Below are 26,136 nucleotides of genomic sequence, written 5' to 3' on the forward strand. Positions count from 1 at the left end.
GGCTATACTACAATAAATGACCCATCTGGAAGCACCCCAAGAATGATGCTGTATGGTTCACTTCAAGGTCTACTGTTTGCAGACTTGAGGAACGAGCAGGTGAAAAAAACAAAACTGAACGATTAAAAAAATTGAAGTATTATAAGGACTAACACCCAGGAGAAGCGAACCTAACCTGTGTGTGGACTGAATCACTCCACGCTCAAATCCATTTACACCAGAAAGTAGCGCATACTGTTCTTTTGCGGCATCTCTCCCCCCCCCCCCGCTCACTTTTCTTACTGCATTCTTAGCTTTTGCAGTCACCGCTGGACAATTTCCAAGCTGGATCCTTAACCATACTGAATACCAAGAAAGCTCCAGAGAGTGGGGAAAACTTCCGAGCAAACTTGCTTACTTCCCTATGCTTTGCACTCTGCAGACTTTGGTGCGCGTCTCTCAAACTCTCAACCCTCTTGCAAACTCTTGTCATGTTTGGACGGCCTCTTTCTGCCTCAGCCCTCCCACTGGGGTGGGGGCTGGGAGGAAAGAGAAACGGGAGAAAAAGAAGACCCATGCTCGAGGGATCTGCGGTGGGAAGGAATCCTGCTCTGAACTCCTTCTGTCCTTTCTTCAACCCACCCCCCTCCCCAAAGGCGTTTCTTCTGCGCGCTCTCGGGAGGAGCAGCGAGGAGTTTCCACGGGCAGCAGACCTCGCAGCTCTGCAAAAAAGCCGGGTCACACCGGAGGAGGAAGACCAGTAAGTCCCCTTTCTTGTTGTCCTCTAGTTATGTAAGCCTCCTTTCGGAACGGTTCGTGTGGCAGATGGCAGGAGATCCACTGGCATCCACAAGTTAAGTGCCCAGTTGCTGCGCAGGCGGATTCATTTGCAACGCCGAACTTGAAGCACAAAGAACGGGCGAGATTCGTGGCTGAGCAGGCAGAGAGAGAACCGGCTCAGAGCTGGGTGAACTTCTCTAAGAAGTTGACGGAGGAGATCTAGGGAGGTTGCATGGGGAGATCTACCCCAGCATGTGGAATAGGTGATCGGGGGAAGAAAGAGCGGCTGTCTCTTCTCCCGTTTCTCCACCGCTCATAGCAGAAAAATCCTTAGACGTGGAGCAGAGGGGGAAGTATTAGGTTCCACTGAAGCACTCCTTTTTGCCTGGGACAACTGCTTTTGGAAGATCTCATTCTTTGTGACTCACCGAATAAAGGGGAATTGAACAGGGCTGGGCCTGCTGCTCATGCGAGCTGCATCTTAACAACAAAGGATAGTTTTAAGGCGAGGGTGGGGGAACAACACTAGGGGGAAATGTAGGGATCTGAGCCCAGCGATCAACTTTCGCAACTGGCGTTCTGGGCGGCAGGAGCTGGGCTGCATCTGAGCGGGTGCAGCACAATGGGCTGAATAGGCCCAAGGCTATTTCCAGGCACTGTCTGGGTGCATATGGAGTCACAAATACAGCCACAGGAGGGTGGCACACATAATATGCCCCGGGACTTATGCTGAGAAAGTGCGGGCTGCAAGAGCAAGTGATCATTGTTCCATTTAATAAGGGACATGGGCAGTGGCGTAGCAAGGTCAGGTGGTTCCCGGTGCGGAAAATTTATTGTCACCCCCCCCACACACACATTAAAAAAAGGAAAAATAAGATTCTTATCAGTGGCATAGTTAAGGCATTTGCTTTCAGAAAAAGAAGTGATTTTGGGTTGCCAGGTTTCGTTTTGCTGTTTCTGTGACTTTCACCAAAGCTGCATAACAACTGAGGCTAAAAGACTAATTAAACTGAGGTGTCAAGACTAATTAAATTTCATGGTGCTTCTGACAAGGCATGTCTTGGATTGCGCCATAGGCAAGTTAAGCTTTTCCAACCACACCTCTGTGCCAGTGAAACCAATTGCCTGATTCATACCTGTGTGTCATGTGGCTGTGTTAAAGGCAGTCAGTGCAAAAAGGAAAAAAGAAAGAAAGAGAAACTGGCATTGTTCATTGCTTTCTTTGAAACAAACACTGTGCGTGAACAGTGGCATTTATCCCCATTTTACAGATGCGGGAACTTAAAAAAGTTAGAAATTTGTTGTCCAGGAAGTCATAGCTGTGAAATTAGGGAAAGAGCAAACAATTCAAGCAGGAGAGATAGGGAGGGAAGACAGGGTTCCAGATTGCAAAAGAGCATGGAGCACCTGCAACTTTGATAAATCCATCTTCTCTATAGTTATTAAAGGTGCAAGAGCCTCGTACTCTTTTCTATCCTAACAGCAAGATATTTCGTGGGATGAGAAGCCTAATGGAGAAGCACAGGTACAAATGCACTGCTGGAAAGAGGAAGCCTATTCTGTCTGCTGCTACAGAGCCCCCCAACCCCCTAATAACTTCTATACGTCACTCAACCCAAGGGGGAAAGCTGGCCTGTATATGCAGCCAGCACAGCATAATCATAAGCAGTATATGACTGCTGAAATTAGAATCCCATGTTTCTCCTGGCAAGGCTGCTGTTCCTTTTATAGTGGCATATATAATAGAAACACAGGAAGCTGCTTTATAAAGAGTCGGACCACTGGTCCATCTTGCTCAGCAGTATTCCTGACAGCAGTACTCCATGATTTCAGCCAAGGGGACATTCCCAGGCCAACCTCAAAATGCCAGTGATTCAACCTGAGACCTTCCGAATGCAGAGCCGGGGCTAAGCCTTCCTCTGACACAACACATAATGTACAGTGGTACCTCGGGTTAAGTACTTAATTCGTTCCGGAGGTCCGTAGTTTACCTGAAACTGTTCTTTACCTGAAGCACCACTTTAGCTAATGGGGCCTCCTGCTGCTGCCGTGCCGCCGGAGCACGATTTCTGTTCTCATCCTGAAGCAAAGTTCTTAACCTGAAGCACTATTTCTGGGTTAGCGGAGTCTGTAACCTGAAGCATATGTAACCTGAGGTACCACTGTATAGTGATACATGATCAGATCACTGTGTAGCCATATCAACAAGATCCACCTCTCTTGCATTTCTGCCTGTTGTGCAGGTGTTTGGGCATACACAAAAAGCTGGCCATATAAACACACTCATGTGTGTATAACCACACAAAGGAAAAAAGACTAGATAAAATCTCTAGCTTTGGTATCTCTCATGCAGGTATGAAGATCTTAACAGACAGGGCCCATCTCAGCTGACACCTGCACAACATAAACATACAGAGATGACTTTTGTTTCTTTCATTCTTTGTATTTCATCCCCCACCCCTTTTGGAAACAGATAATAACAGGTGCAGCTTTTCCTAGCATGGAAATGCAGCACTGGTGAAACCTTCACCTATTGTACTTCTGCACGTTTTTAAATTGCATTTATATCCTGTTTCTTCTCCAAGGAGCTCAAGGTGATGTACATGGTTCTCCCCCCCCCCCTCATTTAATCCCCACAACAGCCCTGTGAGGTGAGTTAGGCTGAGAAGCAGTGTCTGATCTTGGGATTCAAAACCTGGTCCTAGTCCAACACTGTAACCACTATACCACACTGTCTCTTCAGAACTTCATTTTGACGTTGCTAGGATCTAATTACACGCTGAATGCAAAGTTCTGTAACTGGTCTGAAGGCTAACATCTGGAGAGCCACAGGTACTCATCATTGCACTAAACACAGAATTTGTAACTTTTTTCAGTCAAAACGTGCACAGCTGCAGGTGCAATGGAATTATGGCAGATGTAATATATATTGTCAGAAGTTGCAAAAAAAAATCTTTCTGGATGGAAGTACTGAACATTATACAAATAAGTACAGGTTGTGCTCTCCCAAGTAACCCTAAAACAACTCTTCTTCTGATAGCGTGCTCTGAGGGCATTAATACTGACTTACAGCTTATTACTTCACTGTTAACGACAGCAAAACTGTGTTGCTCAAAAATGGAAAAATAAAGATCCCTCTACCATAACCGGCTAATGAAAACCTGACAAACTATAGTAATGATGAAAAATGCAATTCATAATAATCAAGAAAACAAACTTATTGAGAAATGGGTTTTGGTTTAACAAATCTGGAATAAATGATGATATATTTCCTTTTAATCTATCCATGACACTATATTGTCATGAATATATGTTATATTATCCTCCCCCCACCAAATGCCAGTTTCTTTCTTTTCATTTCCATTTCATTTTTATTTTTTTAGTAAACAAGATTGTCTGTTTTATAAATAGATCTGCCTGTGAACTGTATAACTATTATTATTATTATTATTATTATTATTATTATTATTATTATTATTACTATTACTATTACTATTACTATTATTATTAAAGCTGGGGGAGAGAGCTAGTATCCCTACATGGAACTGGCCTAAATGAAAGGCAGAAGCATGCCAGAGACAAAAGGAGTTTGTATCCAGTTCTATGTAAATCCCATTGGTAACAATTGTGACCTTGTGGGAAGGCTGAATCTACCCACGTAACAAATGACTGGGTTGTCATTGCCGAACATTGTCTGGAGCAGAAGTGGTGGGTGAAATTTGAGCAATGTCATGGGTTGCTGTAGCAGTTATATTTGGAAAAATAGCCCTGTGAGGTGGTGACGAGGATGATGATTTCTTCATACTGAAATAACAGCACAGTTCCCTGCTGCCATTATGGGTCTCCCTTCTTTTGAAATCCAAAGTGAGTCAGCTGCTTGTGTTTGGAAGATCTCACTCATCATAAGATTGGCAATTTGGTGGACTCCTAAGCCTGTGTTGTGCTTATGATGGTCTAAGGCAGGGCTGGAGAACCTGTGTCCCTCTAGTCGTTACTGGGCTTCCATCTGCCCCAGAAGTAGCTGACAGTCAGCTAGAATGGAAGTTATAGTGCAGCAATATGTGGAGGTCACAGGTTTCCCCCTCCTGAAGTAGGGTAAATGGCTAACAGAGTTTCACTTTAAGTCCATGTGACCTTCACTGCAAATCCTGGATGTGTGGGGTTACCTATGCCCTTGCTTGCTCCAGCGCTTTCCTTCTTGCAGCCCACTAGTTCCTTAGCACTGTGATATTGTTGCTGCTAGCTGGCGCTCTCAGGGCCTAGCAAAATGTCAACCTAGAGCCATCATGCTGCTGCTGCTGCTGTTGTTTAGTTGTTTAGTCATGTCCAACTCTTCGTGACCCCATGGACCAGAGCACGCCAGGCACCCCTGTCTTCCACTGCCTCCCACAGTTTGGTCAAACTCATGCTGGTAGCTTCGAGAACACTGTCCAACCATCTCGTCCTCTGTCGTCCCCTTCTCCTTGTGCCCTCCATCTTTCCCAACATCAGGGTCTTTTCCAGGGAGCTTTCTCTTCTCATGAGGTGGCCAAAGTATTGGAGTCTCAGCTTCACGATCTGTCCTTCCAATCATGCTGCTACCAGCCTGCATTTGATTTCCCCTATAATCTACAGTGTAAAATTGGAAGGGAAACGGCATGACATGACATCACACCCAACCCTTTACAATCAGAACCCAATGAATTAGTGGGAAAGGCAGGGAGAGCATGATATGACATGGCGGTTGTTGCTTGTTGTTTTTTTAAAGAAAACCCAAAAGTTCCAAGGGAGATGTGAGTCACCGCCAGCCACAGTTGTCTTTGCAGGCTTTTACTGCACAGATTTAGTGGTGGAGAAGGTGCCTGAGAGAGGGGTGCGGTTGCTGCATTGAGAAAACAGCTGGGTGCCCTGAAGGTCTTTTTGTGAAAAAGAAAATCTGAGAATTAGTGCAGGCAAGTCAGAAACCTTTAGGTCATTTCTCCCATTCCTACATGCTTGAAAGGGTCTGTATTCAATGTAGTGCTCAGTAACTGTCATGCTTGTGCAAGGATTTATACTTGTACAACAGGACTTTTCCTCCCTCTCCTCCCCCTGTGTGCCTCCAAATTTGTTCTGAGTTTCTCCCCAAACCTCTGGAGCAGATTTGGGAAGGGTATGGGCCTGGGGCATGTGGGGAAGGGGGAGAAGAGGGCAAGAACCAGGCAGAGGGTCTTCTCGGTCATCCGCCCTGTGGAACGCCCTCCCATGAGATGTCAAGGAAATAAACAACTACCTGACCTTTAGAAGACATCTTTTAGAAGGCAGCCCTGTTTAGGGAAGTTTTTAAAGTTTGATGTTTTTAATATTCTGTTGGGAGCTGCCCAGAGTGGCTGGGGAAACCCACCCAGATGGGAGGGATATAAATAAATTAGTAGTAGTAGCAGTAGTACAGTGGTACCTTGGTTCTCAAACTTAATCCGTTCCAGAAGTCAGTTCCAAAACCAAAGCGTCCCAAAACCAAGGTGCACTTTCCCATAGAAAGTAATGCAAAATGGATTAATCCATTGCAGACTTTTAAAAACAACCCCTAAAACAGCAATTTAATATGAATTTTACTATCTTGCGAGATAGTATTATTGATCCATAAAATGAAAGCAATAAACAATGTACTGTACTATAAAATAAATAAAACAGTATTGTAGATGATTAAAAAGTAAAATTAAAAAAAATTCTTATCTGCACAGATGATAGTCATCTGGATGGGGGCTTTTATCCATTTCCTCAGTCACACAATCAATCAATCAATCAATCAATCAATCAGTAGCTTAACTGGGATCCACACAGTCACAAAAACAAATTAACTGAAAAAGCCTCAAAACAAAAAACACAAAATAAATAGCAAAAACAAAAGCACTAAATATAAGCTTCAAATATCACCTCAGAACACTGCAATCGGAAATGGAAGGCTTGAATTATAGGGGGGGGGGCGCAAATTAGCAGCGCAACAGGAAACACAGGGGGACTCAAAACGGAGCACGTTTGGCTTCCAAAAAAAAGATCGAAAACTGGATCACCTACTTCCAATTTTGCAGTGTTCGGGTTCCAAGTTGTTCATGAACTAAGCTGTTCGAAAAACTGAGGTAGCAGATGGTTACTTAGCTCTACATTGTATACAAGCCGTTGTTCCCAAACCCTTCCACAAAGTGAAAATACTCCACTCACTTGTTATCTCTAATGCCTCTTTTGGGGGGCTTTAAATTTCCTCCCTTGTTTCAGAAAAAACACAAAATAGAGCCTTGGGCAACAGGCAGACAAATGGAAGTTCATGCCATGGATAGAAGACTGTGCAGTTTTTGACATGAGCAGTGATGCACCCAGAGAGAAAGGCTTTGCTCAGTGATGCTGAGTGGGGTGTCTCTTGCCTGCAGCACCAACACTAATAGGCTTGTTCAGAGCCATTTTCGTGTCAATAGTCTCCTTGTCAACTGTATGTGAAGGATGCTCCCGGTCCCTTCTCCTTTCACTGCTGCAGAGAGTACTGCATAAATGTGGGAATTATTGGAGGGAGGAGGAGGGCAGATGGGAACAAAGACACAAATGCACAGTACTTATGCTCCCCTCATGGGTGGCTTACAACACAAATATAAAAAAAATAAAATACAGATTTTAAAAACTGCAAAATATAAAGCTCCATAAAACTAAAAAGCTAAAACAGCAGCAAATAAACTCAGCAAAACTTTTTTTTAACAAAAAATTTATACAGATTTTATAATAGATGCCAGAAGGCCTGGGAAAATGAGAAAGGACTGGAATAGGCATCAAGTAGGAGCCAGGTGAGTCTCCGAAGGGAAAGCATTCTACAGCTGAGATGCCCCCTTGGAAAAAGCTCCACACCTCACTTGGTGGGGACACTGGAATAATTTACTGGGGTTTGTGAATCTAGAAAACCTGTTAGGCATATTTTTATTTTATTTTAAAAATGGACCCAAGTGTTAAGGGACAGTCTTAATTAAAGAGTCTCATCCAAGGAGAAGCAAGGATACTTCATTTACAGTGACACAAAAGGCAGTTGACCAGTCGGATGCCTGGACTTCTTTGCTGGCTTCTGCTATCCTGAGTATGGAGCATATATAGCATTGTGATGATTCACGATACAAGATGTTGACGAGATGTTTTTCTTCCTTCCCCTTAGGCTCCATTTATGAATTCAACTAAGAGAGTGGATTTGAAACTAATAATTATTGGCACTTTAGGGTAAGCAGTATTCTTTGCTTTTGGAGTTTGAAAAGGCAGTTTGAAGAGATGTTCTACTTCTCCACATAAGGACTGTAATAGTGTTGTTGTTTTTAACACCTTGGGTTGATGATAATACTGTTCATTTTGTTATGTTGATTTTAGTTCTATTTTTCCACACACCCTCCAAGAAGCCAAGGAGAGCATTTGATTCTCCTACTCCCATTTTATCCTCCCAATGACTCAGGGAGGTGGGCTAGGCAGAGAGTTGGCAATGGTCCAGGCCACCCATTACTAAGTGTGGATTTGAATTTGGAACTCCTATGTTGGCTTTCCCAGCTAGAAATGTTACAACGCTTCATGGCATTTTTAATCCCTATCATTAGAGACCTCTACCAATTTGACAATGACAGTGATCTCCTGGCTTTCAACAGTGGAGCTCACTAAGTTCTGGGAGATAACTATCATAACCATATCATAACAGCAATCATGCCGTGCTATATTGTTGTGAGAAATACCCTCTCAGAAATCTTATCAGAAGAGTCTTTACAATGGATATCAAGTTTAGGAAAAAGGTATATGCACCGTAGTTGTCCTATTGGAGTTAATATCAGATCAAAGCACACGGCTCAGTCCCACATAGAAAATTGAATTTCTACTTGCTGGTTTTAAGAGAAATAGCACACCACAAGTGTCCATCTTTGCTATTGTTCTGGTCTAATTGCACTAGAAATGTACTGATGATGATACGGTATGAGGGAGTGTCAACAGGACAAAGATCAAGACAAGCTAATTTTCTTAATTTTACAGATGAAATTTTTTAACTGTTTACCATACCAAACATCAGGGCTCCCATACTTTCCTCTACACATAGGCCAATGATAGGGATGATGAGAGTTACAGTCCAGCAACATCTGGAGGCTCACAGCTTCCAACAGTCTTCCCCTAGACAGTCATATTTTTAGATAGTTAAGTCCAGAAAAAGAAGAGAATGGGGGAAATGCAGGCTAAAGAAAATTATACTCTGGAGAGCTAAGATCAGCCTGCAAAACAGACTACAAAAATCAATAGATGCAGCACTGAGACAATGACACAATGCCAGCATTGAGCACAAAGACTAATGGAAGTGTGTTTTATTATATCTAGTAGTCATAAGTCTTTGGTTTGAACAGGGGATATATTAGCGACTCCCTCCAGTTTCATCTATTCAGGTGAAGCAGACCATCAATGGCCATCTTCACCTAGTTCTGGCCTGCAGCCCACACTCCAAAAAAATAATACTTTGCATCTTTTGTTTTTTAAAAGGACTTTTATCCCAAGTATTTTACAGGAGAGATTCAAGGCAGCCAGCATTCAAGCACACAAGTAGTAAACATAGAACAATCTACAATTCAACCAAATGTTAAATCAAACTTTTAGCATAAAAATCAGGAAACTATTAGAAAGCAGTCATCAGAATTAATTCATTGCATGTGTTTCTTACTTCACCCTAGTGTAGGGAAGACCTCTCTCCTCCACCGGTATGTTCACAAGAAGTTTTACGAAGACTACCGAACCACTCTGGGAGCTAGTATCCTGACTAAAATGGTAGTTGTGGACAGCAGCCCGCTGAAATTGCAGGTGAGAGATACCTTGAAGTAGACGTGCTTGGTTTTACACACATCTAGTAGTGCTAGGGACGTGGGTGGCGCTGTGGTCTTAACCACAGAGCCTAGGACTTGCCGATCAGAAGGTCGGCGTTTCGAATCCCTGTGACGGGGTGAGCTCCCGTTGCTCGGTCCCTGCTCCTGCCAACCTAGCAGTTCAGAAGCACGTCCAAGTGCAAGTAGCTAAATAGGTACCGCTTCGGCGGGAAGGTAAACAGCGTTTCCATGTGCTGGTTCGCCAGAAGCGACTTAGTCATGCTGGCCACATGACCCGGAAGCTGTCTGCCGGCTCCCTTGGCCAATAAAGCGAATTGAGCGCTGCAACTCCAGAGTCGTCAGCAACTGGACCTAATGGTCAGGGTCCCTTTACCCTTTACTTTAGTAGTGCTCAGAAGTGGCAGGTGCTGTATGCTCCTTTTGATTGATTAATTGATTGATTAAAAAGATTCCTATACCGCATTTCAGCAGAGCTTCCAGGGTAGTTTACAAAGAAGATAATACACAAGTAAAATACAAATAACAAATTAAAATATCCAAGAATACATAAAAAGCCCGGGGAATTAAAAATGTCTTCACCAGGTGCAAGGCAGGCCTTTCTGCAGGAGGAATTCCACAAAGAGGGCACAGGGTCACCACTTCTGAGAACTCCACAAGGATTGATTTTGTAGATACTTAATTCATCCTTCATGGGTGTCCCGGGGGTGGGAGTGACATTATATGCAGAGTAATAGAATTAAGCCATATAATACGTTGAATTTAAATGGGAGGGATATCTTCTTACACACCCAATGGCCTGTGCAAAAATAAAATAAAAAAATGTATAGAGTGTGATGCCAAGGCCAGGTGCCCCTTGGAGGACAGAGTATTCCATAATCTGGGGGCCACCACAGAAATGGCTCTGTCACAGACAGCCCATGAACTTTACAGAGTGGTGGAAGTGCCAGATCTATGCAGGAGGGAGCTCTTTGTCAGATAATTGGGGCCCAAGCCATTTAGGGCTTGATAATGCTAGTATTGCTGTGTTCCATTTTGTAACAGTTTTATGTCTTTTAAAATTGCAGTGGTCCACAGAGGGGGAAAATTTGGGAAACACGGAGCTGGAAGAACCTGTCATTGTGCATGAAAGTATCTGTAGCGGTTCAGAGGTTGCTAATGCTAATGCCTGTATGTTCGTCCTCCTTTCAGATTTGGGATACTGGAGGGCAGGAACGATTCCGGTCCATGGTATCCACATTCTACAAAGGCTCTGATGGCTGCATGCTGGCCTTTGACGTCACAGACATGGATTCCTTCCAGTCCTTGGATGACTGGAGAGAAGACTTCCTACAGAGGGTCATCCCTATGGAGCAAGGCTTCCCTATGGTTGTGCTGGGGAATAAAATTGATCTGAAGGACCGACAGGTAGGAGAAGAAATTGTGAGGGAGCAGGGCAAAGGTAGAGCTCTCAATGTGTTTTAAAACTCTTTGTATCAAGACTGGAGAGGAGAATTCCTTATGCTAGAGAATGGCATGAAAAGAATGCCCAGTCAGTGAGAGGTTGATCCAGCATTTGCATTGCTTTGGATTTCTGTAACTTGTCCCATTGATTCCAGTGGAATTTAATTGTAAAGACCATTCGATGATTCAGTGATCCTCATGTTGTTCTGTGCAACTCCTGTTGGCAGACTAGGAAACAGCAGGATCTAATAGCATGGAACATAATCTCTTGTGAGTGGTCCTTACAGAATTTCTTCCCTAATGGTACTCCACATGCACACCTGAAACTCAACACATTTCTTGCACAACACTGCAGTGCTACACTAGCCATGAGGGAAGTTCCCATGTTTTTTATTTTTAAAAATTGAAAATGATTTTTTAAAAGCCATGTAAATATATATATTTTCAAATATATAGACATGATCAATTACATGAAAGTATAGAGAAACGTAACATTTCCTCAAATTCAGAGAAAAAGGAAAGCAAGCTACATAAATATTTTTATTATATGGGGAGGAGAGAGAAATTAACAAGAAGTAGGGGTATTTGCGCTTACTACTCAAACCTTTTGCCAGGACTATATATATATATATATATATATATGCAGGTTTTGGTGTCTTCGGGTGTCTTCCCGTGTAAGAGTTGGGGTGTCTAGGCGACGTTTCGACGAGGTCTCACTCGTCATCTTCAGGCTGGTGCTTTCGGCTTCTTGTTACTGGGCTCTGTTCCAGTAACAAGAAGCCGAAAGCACCAGCCTGAAGATGACGAGTGAGACCTCGTCGAAACGTCGCCTAGACACCCCAACTCTTACACGGGAAGACACCCGAAGACACCAAAACCTGCATTCCTGTACCCGTGAAAATCTACGAAAGCATATATATATATATATATATACACACACACACACACACACACACACACACACACGCATGCAAGCCTTTAGGCTGTAACTTTCATTAGCCCCAGTTATCAATGCATTTTCAGTATATTTACAGATCATCACTGTCAATAAGTGTCAGCATACATATTAGTGGTGTTTTTTAATTTTTTATAAAGCTGCTGGTATTTATGTACTCATTTGCCAGCTGTCCAGGAACAAGGATTCATGTTGATGACATGATTAGGGCTATGAATTGGGGCAGCTAAATATGAGTCACCACTAAAGCCTAATTCTTGTTAGTAGAAGTTAAGAACCCTTTGGAGATTGAGACTTATCAAGAGCTCAGCCAGTTGCACATGGGTGAATCATGGGGGCAGGGGAGTTTCCACACCTTGTTCCACATCATAAGGTGAGAAGGCAACAGAAAAGCTAACACTTCCCAGCCAAGTGGCAGTCTTATGGATCAACCCCACTTCCTTGCAAAAGTTGAATTTTCATAATAAAGATGGAGTGATTGAAAAATGTCCTGTACATTGCTTGCACAATGATTGTGTGACACACAACACGATCTAACCGCCCTGTAAACAAATCAGTGTGAATGTTCAAGACACTGGTTGTTTGGAAGCAACCTAAGATCACCTAATCGAATCCCTTCCCATTTTGTCTTGCAGGTGTCCAAGGAGGCAGCTTTATCCTGGTGCAAAGAAAAGGACATTGCGTATTTTGAAGTAAGCGCCAAGAATGATATCAATGTAGTTCAGGCTTTTGAGACCCTGGCAAGACAAGCACTATCGAGGGTGAGTAGCAGCCTTGTCCATAAGAAATAGCAGTCTTTCATCGACATCAAACATGTTGCATGTGAAGCAAACAGCACCCTCTTGTGATCATTTCCATAAAATCAAAGGAGGAGCAAAGTTTTGGGTCTGGCTAATGTGTGATTTTTAAAGTTTTGGGCTCGCATATTTACGCTTGCAGGTCTTCTCCCAAGTGCAGTGCAGTTCAGCTTCCCCCTTCCAGAGTGTCTGATTCTGCACTGAAACCAAAACAGGTGCAGTGAGAGCAATATAGTATAAAAGTAAAGGCATGTGTTTATCATTTTATTTACTTTTTAGAATGCTACAGTTTGCAAAAGAGAAGCCACAATACCTCTTTAAAATCTGATTTTTGTGGAGAATAGGAATTGCATGTAATTGTGGATTTATAGGTACAGTACTCTCACCATATATATAATATGATGTTGCAAAAGGGGTGAGATTTTTATGAGAATAAATATAGAGATTCCCAACCACAGAACTATGATAAACTGAAAACATTACATCAAAACCAATTTCTGCCCATAAGACAGTTGTGCATCAAAGAGTTCTCTGGGTGTTGTTAATCTTGAAGCATGTGGGATGAGATGTCTGCCTCTGGCCACAAGGTGTTGCCACTTGTTCAGGTTAAGACACAGAGAAAGGAGAGCAAAAGGATTTTTTTTTATGCCAAGATTTTGGTTCCCAAGTACTGTACCGTTCTGACTAGGGATGACCCTTACCATATAGGAACTCAGCTATTTTGTTATCTTTTGTTTTGCCTTGTTTTCATAAACTCATACTGGGTTGTGTTTTTCTTTTAGTACAACGGGATCATCGAGAACTACCTAACTGATTCTATAAAGCTCACTCCTGAAGACCAGCCCAGGACAAAATGTTGCTGAGATGTCATTTAGAAAGTGATGACTTTTCTACTTCATCCAAGTCCAAGGCTTGATGTGTGGAAGAACTGCTGAAGTCTCTCTTGAGTCTTGCCCATCAGGGTTGGAGGAAGAACTGAAGGGACCCCCCCCCCCATTTTCCAGCAAAGATGGGCATTACTGGCCATTACTGAGCATGCAGATGGAACTCAGCCTGAAGCAATTAGGGTTACATTAGCTCAGCAAAATTGAACTGTGGTTCTGGATCCCTTTATTCACAAATTTCTAAGATGCCACTGTGGTGCTTGGACTTGTTCTTCAAAGTACCTCCAGAAAATAACTTGATTTGTCTGTTCTCAGTTTAATGCTGTCTCCCATGTTTTATCGTGGTCTGTTAGTTAAGGCAGGTAGGCAGCAGTCAGTCTCTCGATCTTCAGCCTTTGGTATCTTACCTGCAAATACAGCACATTCCTGAATGAAAGCTCAACATAGCACAATATGAGCCAAAGCACAGATCTCAGTGCCCTCTTAGTATGTATAGATTGAATTTACATCAGAAATGCAAAACATTCATGTTGCAATAGCAACAGCTGTGTGAAGGTGTTACTATAGGTGCAGAGCTTTTTTTAAATGTCATTTTCAGAACATAGACTTTTTGTATTTGCCAGAATACTCCCAAATAATAAAAGTCTTTGGGTTCCTTTTTTTTTCTTTTTTCCATTTTTCCATTTACTTCTTCAGAAAGTCAGGTTGGATTCACTTTAACCCATCAGTGTCCTCAGTTTCCCCCAAGGAAATTAGTCTCGCCATGCTGCTGGAGCATCCCCACTGAGGTTTTCCAATACATTTCTTCAAGTGCTAGCAGAAATAGCGGAGATTTTCCTGATATACACACATTTGGAATGGGATGTTTTATACATGGTGAGAGAGAAAATATAGCTGAATAACTGGATTCCCATGTTACAGGGATTTACATTTCTCCTGTGAAATTAGGACAATGCCTGCCTTGGAGGAGAAGTCTGCAAAGTAAGACAATGGGGAATATTACTGATGGGTTTGTTTTTGTTTTGTTTTTAAGGAAAGAGTAAGAGAGAATTGGTTTGGACATGGAAATGTAGCAGAGAATTGGAAGATAATACAGTCATGGTTGGCACGCAAGGATATATAGTCATACCTTGGAAGTCAAACGGAATACTTTTCAGAAGTCTGTTCAACTTCCAAACATTCAGAAACCAAAGTGCAGCTTTTGATTGGCTGCAAGAAGCTCCTGCAGCCAATTGGAAGCCGCAGAAGCCCCATCAGATGTACAGGTTCCAAAGAACGTTTGCAAACCAGAACACTCACTTTCGGGTTTGCAGTGTTCGGGAGCCAAAATGTCTGAGTACCAAGGTGTTCGGGATCCAAGGTACAACTGTACATTGATTAGATGGCCTTTCTTCCCTTAACGTTGTTCTGTAGCCTTAGGGAATCCTGGCCAGGACATGTTTTATCATGGAAGAATATGGCTTAACATGAGGAATGAACACATTGCGAAGAGGAAAGAGTAAGCCACAAGGCAGGCTTAGTGACTGAAATTAAGAGGTATTGCAACATGAGAAGCATGGATCGATTTGTGCCTGAATATGTCTGTTCTGTGAATGTAAACTTTGCCTTGGCTAGAATGTGCATTCAATTTCTTTTCCACGTTATTTTATATACTATATAAAGAAAGTCTAAAATGCTTGGGACTTCAGGAAAAAATATGACTGGGGAGGGGGCAGGACATGATAAAGAGATTTATGAACAATATGAACAGTAGGAAGGTGTGGATTTATTTTTCACGCTGTCTTGCAATTCTAGAAGTCATTGTCATCTAAGATCATTAACAGACAGCAAGTCTGATAATGGGAAGTTACTAATTCCACGTAAGTGTAATCAGCAAGGAAGTCACCTCGTGGTATAATGATGACTACTCACTTGGAGGCATATAAAATGAGTTAAGCAAATGAATGGAAGGTAGCTCCATCCATGGCCATTAATTACCATGGTAGGGAAATGAAGGGACAAGCATGTTTATAGAGACAGTTTACTTCTCAATATATAGTAGGTACTAAAGCCAAACAATGATGTAAGGCTGCTTCCCACACATCATGTTTGGCTGGCTTTCTGAATATATCTGGGCACTATTGGAAACAGTACTGGTCTTAAATTCTTATCTATTTTGTCCTCGTGAACATGCTCAAGGAACATAGTTCTGAGCTGAAATGAGTTGCAGTGGTACCTTGGGTTACAGATGCTTCAGGTTACAGACTCTGCTAACCCAGAAATAGTACTTCAGGTTAAGAACTTCACTTCAGGATGAGAACAGAAATTGTGCTCCGGCAGCACGGCAACGGCAGGAGGCCCCATTAGCTAAAGTGGTACCTCAGGCTAAGAACAGTTTCAGGTTAAGAATGGACCTCCAGAATGAATTAAGTTCTTAATCCGAGGTACCACTGTACTTGTGAATTCTGTTCATACGTGATAGCAGAAACCATACTCAGAAATGAAGCTTTTCCAGTCAATCAGCTTGAGCGCAGAGAACCAGGTCTTGCCCCATGATGCCCACATTTTCAACATGAACATTTGTACTAAGAATCTTCATGTATTTATAGTGTACCCTCCAACATCCAGCTGATCCAAACTGGGACGCTCAGTTTTTTTAGTCATGCGTTCTCGCAGGAGCTGGCTGATTTGCGCCGGAGCATGACATAAAAAAATTGAGTGCCTTTTGGTCTGGTGCTCCAGCTCAAAACAAGTCCCATTTGTGGTGGTGGTGTGTGTTGAAACTGCATAAGTGGCCTTGTATGGTACACTAGTGTTATGGCAAAGGCCAGGCATGTACACAGTAACACCTCTGGTTGGCTGGATGCTGCATCAGTTGTTGGGCTGACATAACATGCCTTTTCAGCACTTAGATCTTTGAGCAGGATTCTTAGACATTTGGTAGCATAATGCTGAACATTTAGAATAGCATTTTCAACAGTGATTTGCTGGTTTTTATCTCGCCTTATTGATCAACAGCAATAGGCAACAGCAAGCTGAAAACAGCGCACATCCTGAACGGATATTGCCAAAATACATATACAACTAAAATAACCCAGCACTTAACCCAAACCACTAAATACCTGCTTCAATTTAAACACCTTGCATCATTTCTGGAAAGTGTCCAGGCTCACCCTTTGGAGGCTGTATGGGGAAATGAGGTCTATAAACCAATTGTAATTCAGAAATTGGCACTACAACTCCTTATTCCCTTAATGAGCTAATCGGGGTCAGAACAATTCAGTACAAGATCTTCCTAGAAACCACCATTCTTTATGGCCTCCCTTTCCATTCTTCCCTGACCTTAGGAAAAGTCGAGTCCTCAGAAAGTGTAGGCAAACCCCTTCACAAAACTCATTGTAACCACTATAGGGGGTGTCCCATAATCAGGTTTTGCCACTTTACCACCAGCACCACTCCAGACTTTTAACTACATTCACAGGGCAGGTCCTCTAGGCTTACAAATGATTTTATTTGTATGCTGCTTTTCCGTAGTTAAAGCCATGGTCAAGGTGGCTTACAACATGGGAAAAAAATCACAATTACAGCATAACCAAAGTAGTCATAAAGAATAAATAAGACATCAAAAAAATTCACAACCAGATTGAACAACTTCTGCATAAATTGTAAGTTATAAATTAAATATACAGAAAATACTAACAACAGCAGCAACACCCCCCCCCCCGCAAACACCCCCCCCCCAATATCCCAGCTGAAGAGTCTGTTCAACAACATCAGATTTTGTAGTTGGAGTCAGTCAGGGGCCCTTCCCTCCCAGGCCAGGTGAAAAATGGCAAGGCAGGGAGGGGGTCTTCAGGACTCGCAGCCAATATGCCTCTTCAGCAACCTCAGCTTTAGTCTTCAGTACTGACTTAAAAGGTAAAGGTAAAGGTACCCCTGCCCATACGGGCCAGTCTTGACAGACTCTAGCGTTGTGTGCTCATCTCACTCTATAGGCCGGGAGCCAGCGCTGTCCACAGACACTTCCGGGTCACGTGGCCAGCGTGACGAAGCTGCTCTGACGAGCCAGAGCCGCACACGGAAACGCCGTTTACCTTCCCGCTAGTAAGCGGTCCCTATTTATCTACTTGCACCCGGGGGTGCTTTTGAACTGCTAGGTTGGCAGGCACTGGTACCGAGCAACGGGAGCGCACCCCGCCGCGGGGATTCGAACCGCCGACCATGCGATCGGCAAGTCCTAGGCGCTGAGGTTTTACCCACAGCGCCACCCGCGTCCCGCTAGTACTGACTTAAGTCAGCCTTAAAGTGGTCAGCAGCACTTTCAGGACCAGTAACCCATGGTCCCATCAGGCTGCTACATTTATCAACCTACCATCCACATTCTCTCCCCCCCCGCCCTTTTTTAAATTTTATTTTTAATAATAGTGGTCAGGTTACAGAAAAAAAGAAATGAAGGGAGAAAAGTCATTTAAAAAAAGAAAGGGGAGGGAAAATAAGTTGTCACAATTGCAAATAAATATTGGAATACAGCTGTGAAATAAATGATACCAATAATAAAACATTCCATTTATCAGTAATAAAACATACCAATTAGAAAAGTGTTCTGTGGTCTAAATCAAAACAAGTAAAAAAAATTATTTCAAAAACAAGATAAGATGTAACCTTGAGCTGTACAAGCACCAAACATTTGCATAGACATGGCTGTATATTGTCTCCCTGCTTTTTAAACTTATATGCAGAATGTATCACGCAAAAGGCTGGGCTGGATGAATCCCTAGCTGGAATTAAGATTGCCGGAAGAAATATCAACAACCTCAGATATGCAGATGACACAACATTGATGGCAGAAAGTGAGGAGGAATTAAAGAACCTTTTAATGAGAGTGAAAGAGGAGAGCGCAAAATATGGTTTGAAGCTCAATATCAAAAAAACCCGAAGATCATGGCCACTGGTCCCATCACCTCCTGGCAAATAGAAGGGGAAGAAATGGAGGCAGTGAGAGATTTTACTTTCTTGGGCTCCATGATCACTGCAGATGGTGACAGCAGCCACGAAATTAAAAGACGCCTGCTCCTTGGGAGAAAAGCAATGGCAAAACTAGACAGCATCTTAAAAAGCAGAGACATCACCTTGCCAGCAAAGGTCCGTATTGTTAAAGCAATGGTTTTCCCAGTAGTGATGTATGGAAGTGAGAGCTTGACCATAAAGAAGGCTGATCGCCAAAGAATTGATGCTTTTGAATTATGGTGCTGGAGGAGACTCTTGAGAGTCCCCTGGACTGCAAGAAAATCAAACGTATCCATTCTTAAGGAAATCAGCCCTGAGGCTCCAATACTTTGGCCACCTTATGAGAAGAGAAGACTCCCTGGAAAAGACCCTGATGTTGGGGAAGATGGAGGGCACAAGGAGAAGGGGACGGCAGAGGACGAGATGGTTGGACAGTGTTCTCAAAGCTACCAGCATGAGTTGGACCAAACTGCGGGAGGCAGTGGAAGACAGGAGTGCCTGGCGTGCTCTGGTCCATGGGGTCACAAAGAGTCGGACACGACTAAACAACAACAAGCAAACCACATTCTGCAGTAATCAAGGGCAGCCCCTCATGCATTGCATTACAGTCGTCCAGGCAGGTAGTCACCAGAGCGTGATCAGCTGAGGCCAGACTATCCCAGTGCCAGAGCAATCATAACTGGTGAACCAGCCTAAGCTGGGCATACGCTATCCAAGCCACAGAAGCCACTTCAGACTCTAGTATCCCATTGGAATCCAGGAGTTCTTGCCAACAATGAACTTTTCCCTTCAGACAAAGTGCATCCCTGCCCAGAACAGATTGCCTACCTAATTCCTGGCCATGGGAACCATCCGCCCACCAGCAGTCTTCTCAGAATTGAGCCTCAGTTTATTGGCCACCGTCCAGCCAATCACTGCTTCCAGACACCGATCCAACCTTGGCACAGCCTCTCCTAATTCTGATGGGATAAAGAGATAGCGCTATGCATGGAGACAATGAGGAGGAAGGCAATTAATCGAAGGACAATTAATTAGAAACAGAATTTGGGGGTTAACTGAAGAGGAACCAATTTGGGCTGCAACATTTTAATTTATTTGGGGGTGATCTGGGTGGGAAATGAACTGGCTCATCTTCTGTGACATGTAAATTCTAGTTAATTATTTCCAGATTTGCATAGACAGTCATCACCAGTGGGCTTGTTCCTGAGATGAGTTAATGGGACAAAGCAGCTGCCTAGTAAACATGGCCTCAAATTCTGATGACAACTCATGCAGACCATTGAAGTAATGGGTTGTTTTCTCTCTATCTGATTTAAAGAAAGCAAGGGCTTTCCCTACAGAATGCCTGTTTCACAGTTTCGGAATGAATCATTTCATCCTCCCGCCCTTTCCTATTTGGGGCTCCTATTCTGTTGCAACAAGGAAAGGATGAGAGATTAAAATGGATATGTGGTCTTGAGTGCTCAGTCAAGCATCCGTTTCACAAGTGTCTTGTGTCATTCCTAACAGGAAAGGGCCAGGGAATTCTAGCTGTGCAGTAATAAGGAAGAACACCCCACTCTTCCCCCCCAAAAGTAAGAGGCAAATGCTAAGTGAAGTGCAAATTAGGTCAGTAGTTCCTGGGCTATTCATCACCACCAACTTTCTCCTTTTATTGGGAATCTCCTCTAATTGCATCCATGAAGAAGGCTCAGATGAGAGTGCAATGCCTCTCTCCCCCTCCCTCTTTCAACACAATGGCTTGGATAACGAAGGTGGGGGGAGTCCATGGTGCAAAATTTGCACTCGCTCCAAAAGTTAATCATACAGCAATACAGCGGCGTAGCGTGGGTTATCAGCACCCGGGGCAAGGCAAGTAATTTGCGCCCCCAAACCCGGGGCAAGGCAAGTAATTTGCGCCCCCTAACCCCTAACCATGGTCATTAATACTGATGGCTCTACTCTGGGGCAAACGTCGTGGTGACTACTGCCCTCCGTGGTGTTGTTTTTGCAATTAAAGGACCCCTGCCTCAAATAAAGCATCTTGAGGATTGGGGACTGGGATTTGCCAAGGGAGCTGGAAATTGCAGTTCAGTGGCGGGTCAGGGGGAGAGGGTCCCTTCCGCGTCTGGGTGCCGCGGGCCCCTTTGTGCCAAGACGCGCATCTTTGGGCGTCGCGGCGCAGCCTTCTCAGTCTCCCTCCCCAGCCTGGCTAGTCCCGACACGGCTTCTTTCTGGCGCGGGGAGGGGGCGGCTCTGGGGCCAGTGCGTCGGCCGGCCTCCGGCGCGGGTGAGGGGGGGCCGTCGGGGCGGGTGGGCGGTTTTGGCGCGCAGGCACTAGAGCGCCGCCGATGGTGCATTTGGCGGGCTGCGCGCGTCCAGACAGCGACCCGAGCCTGGGCGGCGTGGCGCTTGGTGCCGGAGCCTCCGCCCGCAGCGCCCTGTCGGGAGACCCGGCCGGAAGGAGCCTCGAGCCGGCTGTCGGACGCGGTTGAAGCAGCCAGGGCGGCATGGCAGGCGGCGTGCACCCCCTGCACCCCCCACGCTACGCCACTGCTCTCTGCCCCACCGCCAGGCTTCGGAGCAGCCTTCCGAAGGCTGGCGGCGGGAGGAGGTCTCTCCGCCTGGACAGTGGGGTTCCTGCTTCCTCAAGGAGGGCCGGCCAAACGCGCCCCCCCCCAATGTTGCGCCCGGTGCGGCTGGCACCCCTGGCACCCCCCACGCTACGCCACTGCAGCAATATCAGCCTTCTCTAACCTGGTGCACATCGTATGTCTTGAACTCCAGATCCCATCAGCCCCAGCCAGCTTGGATTGATTGGAAAACATCTGGAGGACACCATACTGGGGAAGGTTACATGATGCTCCTTTCATGCCTGATCCCCAGTCAATCAAGTTGTTTGATATTAGCGGCTTGCAGTTCAGGACATGATTCTGAAATATCCCATTTATGTTTTCTGGAAACCGTTTTTCTGTTGCCCATGTCTGAGCAGGGCTACTCCTAAGAACTTTGCCCCCAATTCTAGTAATAAGAAAGAAAGCGCTGTCTCTGATCATGTGCAGAGTCCTTTCCCTTCATCAGTGAGTAACTAACAAGCTCCAACTTATCTGGCATTAAGGAAAGGGCATCTGGATGAGATAAGTTTGCTTTTTGGCAGAATCGAGCTCTTGTATTGTTTTATAAATTTAATCCCAGATGCCTGGACCTTCTTCCAGCATATTCCCAGTTTCCCTGTGTTTCTTTTATTTTGTTCTTTTGTTTCCAAAGTCTCTGCTATTGTTTATCTTTTGGTTCTTTTATACAGCACCAAGTATGACATAATGTATTTGCTTGTGAAGTCTAGTCCCAAATGTCTGTGAGATGCTGGATGCTGTCACTGCCACTGCCTGCTGAATGCCAGGTAGCTCCGAAAGCTAAACAAACAGCCAGTTTAGGGGGTTAAGTAGGCAATTTAGTAGGGAATCATCATGAGCACCTCTTCTTATTTGATCAGGTTGTTAGCACTATGGGTTGACTGCAGATGGCACCATAGCTTAGCTCCATTCTCTTGTTTTTGTTCTCTGCTGAAGTGAAATAATTGACAAAGACCAAACCTGTTCCATTGAACCTGTTGAATCTTTGATGCGTCTTATGGTATAGGACATTACTTATGGCCTGATCTCGGAATGTCCATCTGAATTGTGTTTCTATTCTAAAACAGTTTTATGTTATTTCATAAGAAGCTGTGGCTGTTCTTGATGGAAGGCAGGGAACATCTCTAAATCTCTATTACAACACCAGCCTGGCAAATAAGATGGACAAAGCCTCTGTCCAAAATCATAAGGTCTGGCACTGTGGTCGTCCCACTGGCATAGCAGCAGTTGCCACACAGCCAAGACAAGTCATAGCATCCGCCGGACGGGTGGAGACAGATATGGGGTGATAAGGACAGCTCATCTCCATGGCATCATGCATAAGCCGCTTTAGCCACCATGACAGCAACTATATCAATGCTACTCTACATTTCAAAACTTTCATTAACTTGCATAGCAGGACTGGCTGCCCCACATGACCTACAGAGGATACTCCAAGGGCTATGTCATACATTCCAATTAGTCCTTTCTCACCTGTTTTCTTATTATGCATTTCAACTGCTGGTTGCTAGATTGTTCCATACATCAAGTCCCTGCATGATCCAGGGACGGGAGATTTAACCCTGAGCTCCAAGAATTCCAGATGAAGGTCTTGCCTTTATTGCACTTGTTGCAAAAGCCTGTGTCCTCCACAGAAAACCTGCAATGGCTTCTGTCTTTTGCTGGGTTTCTCTCCTCAAGGAGCAGCTTGGCATATAGGACTTTTGGCCTTTGGCCTTTTACAAGTGCAAAGTAATGTGTCCTCCCTGAAAGGCTGGGCAATTGTCTCAGCCCTTGAGAATCCTCCCTCTGGAGCAGCCTTGGCTCCCCAGATATTGTTGAACTTCAGCTTTCATCATCCCTGACCACTAGTCCTGCTAGCTAGGGGTGATGGGAGTTGTAGTCCAACAACCTATGAGAACCCAAGATTGAGAACATATGCCCTGGAGCATCCCCACCAATTACAGTCCTAAAAACAAGGGCATTAAGGGAGAAAGATGTTGTAAGGTTTTGCATTGTTGTTTATGGTGAGATGCTTTGCATGCTGCTTTCCATGCAGCAAGGCATTACTGGGAATCACCTGTGCTTCTTCAGTTTCTGTTTGTGCACCTGGTTTCTGTCTGTTTACCTGCAGCTGCCCTGCCTGGGACTCTGCCACTAATGACCCAACAGGGCAGCAGATCCCGATGTTGATTTTTCTTCCTCTTCACCTTAATGTAGATCTTCCCTCACCCCTTTTTCCCTGTCGGGGAGTGGAACACTATTTTGTGGTCTGCCTCAGGAGCCAAAATGTCTTGGGCTGGCCCTGATCATAAGGGCCAAAAGATGGTTGCCAACATGATACAGAGCAATGCTGCTGGTTGTCCCTGACTGTGTCACACAGGACCAAAAGGCAGCTATCAAAAGTGCTTCCACTCTCATGCCCTCAAACACTCTTTCCAGACTCTCCTTTCTGGCATGTATCCATTGTCCACCCACTGCTACCATTTCTTTTCTATTAATTTTAAAAGTCTATATCAGGTCTAGGCAAACTCCAGCCCTCCAGATGTTTTGGACTACAATTCCCATCATCCCTGACCACTGGTCCTGTTAGCTAGGGATGATGGGAATTGTAGACCCAAACATCGGGAGGGCCGGAGTTTGCCTATGCCTGGTCTACATATTCCTCTTCCCATGTTATTGTGAGCTAGGAACTGTGATGTAATTGAGAATATCTCTGGTACCAAGACTATTCTGCCTTCCTGGGGGAACAACAAAACTGGAGCAGAGAATGATGGATCTGCCAGCCACATACCCCCCCCCCGCCCCAACTGATTTCTCTCTTCCCTCCCACCCGCCAAATAAGTGGCCGGAACAAGTAATACCCTGTGAAAAATAATTTGTTTCTTTATTCTACCTATTGCTAACAGCAATAAATAAAGGAGGCACTTTGCACGTATGACACCAACACGAGCATAGCATGAGGCACCAATCATAAAGTGCAGTCGCATGAAATTTACACATGCGGCCCAAAACACTGCTGGGATAGAAAAGGTGCATAATATTTGCAATCCAGATCATGCTAGCTACCAAAAATGCTGCTGAGATGGAAAAGGAACATAATTTTTTGCAATGCAGATCATGCTACCAAAAACACTGCTGAGATAGAGAAGAAACATAATTTTTGCAATGCAAAAAAAAGAAAGGCCTGGGGCAGCATGCCTTTTGTCAGCCTAGAAACAGGTGGTGAACTCATAGGCTAAAAATGGTTGAAAGAGGGAGGGGGGAATCCAGACAGGAAGGCTTCATTCAGCCAGCTAACAAAAACCTTATCACTGCATACCCCCACATGTAATATGAATAAGAAATATAGAAACGCTCTATAAATGTGTGTGTGTATAAAACAAATAGCAACAAAACAGCAGCATTTTTTCCATTTAAAAAATAGTTTATTTGCCACAGCATATATTTCAAACATACTCATAATCTTAAAAACCATAAAATAACAAATCATGTTCTCCAATCTCATTAAAAGGAAGGAATACATTATATCTGCAGCAATTTGAAAGGTTAAAATGTATACAGTAGTACCTCAGGTTACATACGCTTCAGGTTACAGACTCTGCTAACCCAGAAATGGTACCTCAGGTTAAGAACTTTGCTTCAGGATGAGAACAGAAATCGTGCTCCAGCGGTGCGGCAGCAGCAGGAGGCCCCATTAGCTAAAGTGGTGCTTCAGGTTAAGAACAGTTTCAGGTTAAGAACAGACCTCCGGAACGAATTAAGTACTTAACCCGAGGTACCACTGTACTTCAAGTTATGTTACCCACCCCAAACACTACTCTCCCATGTGCCTCACTACCTATGTGTTCAGTAAAATCGCCCCATACTGTGTAGAAGTTATCATTTTTCTTTTGGCCTCTTGCTACCCGCAGTTTCCATGTTAGCTTTTCCAACAAAGCTGTCTGCCAGACCACTTCATACCACTTATCCATGGTCAACAGTTGCAACGTTTTCCATGTTCTGTCTATGGTCAATAAATGGGTTACAATACCTTTATTTCTAATTCTTGGTGAGTCCTCACTGTACAAATTAAGCAATACCAGTCCTGGGGACATAGGAATTGTCTGCCTTGTAATCAAAGATATCTCTGCAAAGACACTTGCCCAGAATTTTTCTATTTTTGAACACTCCCACCACATATGTCTGTATGTCCCAATAGTGGGACACCCTCTCCAACACATAAGGGAGCTGTTGGGCTTTATACAGGCTGGATGTCTAGGTGTTAAATACCAGCCATGTGCGATTTTGAGGGCTCTTTCTCTTGTCATTGCCGCATCACTCCCACTTGCTCCAGGGTTGCGGTGGACAGGCGCAGAGTGTGCAGTGGCCAGCACTGGAGTGATGCTGTTCTTAATATCTGTCACTCTCCTCACAACTGATCCCACCAGCATCTCCATCACAGTTAGCTTGGTGAAGCGTAGAGAAGCCTTGTCAGCTGTAGGCAGCAATCAATGCATCAAAGAGCTGCTTGAAGGACAGTCACAATCCCACTCAGTGTTCCCTATACATACTCTGACAGTCACAGGACATCTCTCCCTGGATTTCTTGGAAGAAACCCAATAATGTTTCTCCACAGCAGTCCTTGGCTGCCCTGTCCTAAGATGCAGTGCATGTCAATTGCCTATGCCTGGTGGGCTTGATTGTCAAAGCCAGTTTGCCTTGGAGAACCCATGTCTTCCCACAAGTGTATGGAAGGCTTGATCCTTTGAGTGATCCTTGGACTGGCTAATGTGAGACTCAGAGGCCAGCATCAGACTTGCCTTTCTGGCTGGGACTCCACAAATACTCCACAAAAACTCTGCTACTGCTTGTTTAGGATTTGAACACAAATAGAATGTTTTTCTTTAT

At 44.2% G+C, this 26,136-nt stretch overlaps 1 protein-coding gene across 1 annotated transcript; it reads left to right on the plus strand.

The window, feature by feature from the left end:
* Positions 1-366: 366 nt before the first annotated feature.
* On the plus strand, positions 367-14,328 carry RAB7B (RAB7B, member RAS oncogene family). The gene is made up of 6 exons (XM_083509066.1): positions 367-739; positions 7,910-7,971; positions 9,444-9,570; positions 10,782-10,997; positions 12,624-12,749; positions 13,568-14,328. The coding sequence occupies exons 1-6, from the start codon at positions 404-406 to the stop codon at positions 13,646-13,648; spliced, it is 948 nt and encodes a 315-aa protein (XP_083365192.1). The 5' UTR covers positions 367-403; the 3' UTR covers positions 13,649-14,328.
* The last annotated feature ends 11,808 nt before the right edge of the window (positions 14,329-26,136 follow it).

Source organism: Podarcis liolepis (assembly GCF_965112155.1).
Source record: "Podarcis liolepis genome assembly, chromosome: 6".
Classification (NCBI taxonomy): domain Eukaryota; kingdom Metazoa; phylum Chordata; class Lepidosauria; order Squamata; family Lacertidae; genus Podarcis; species Podarcis liolepis.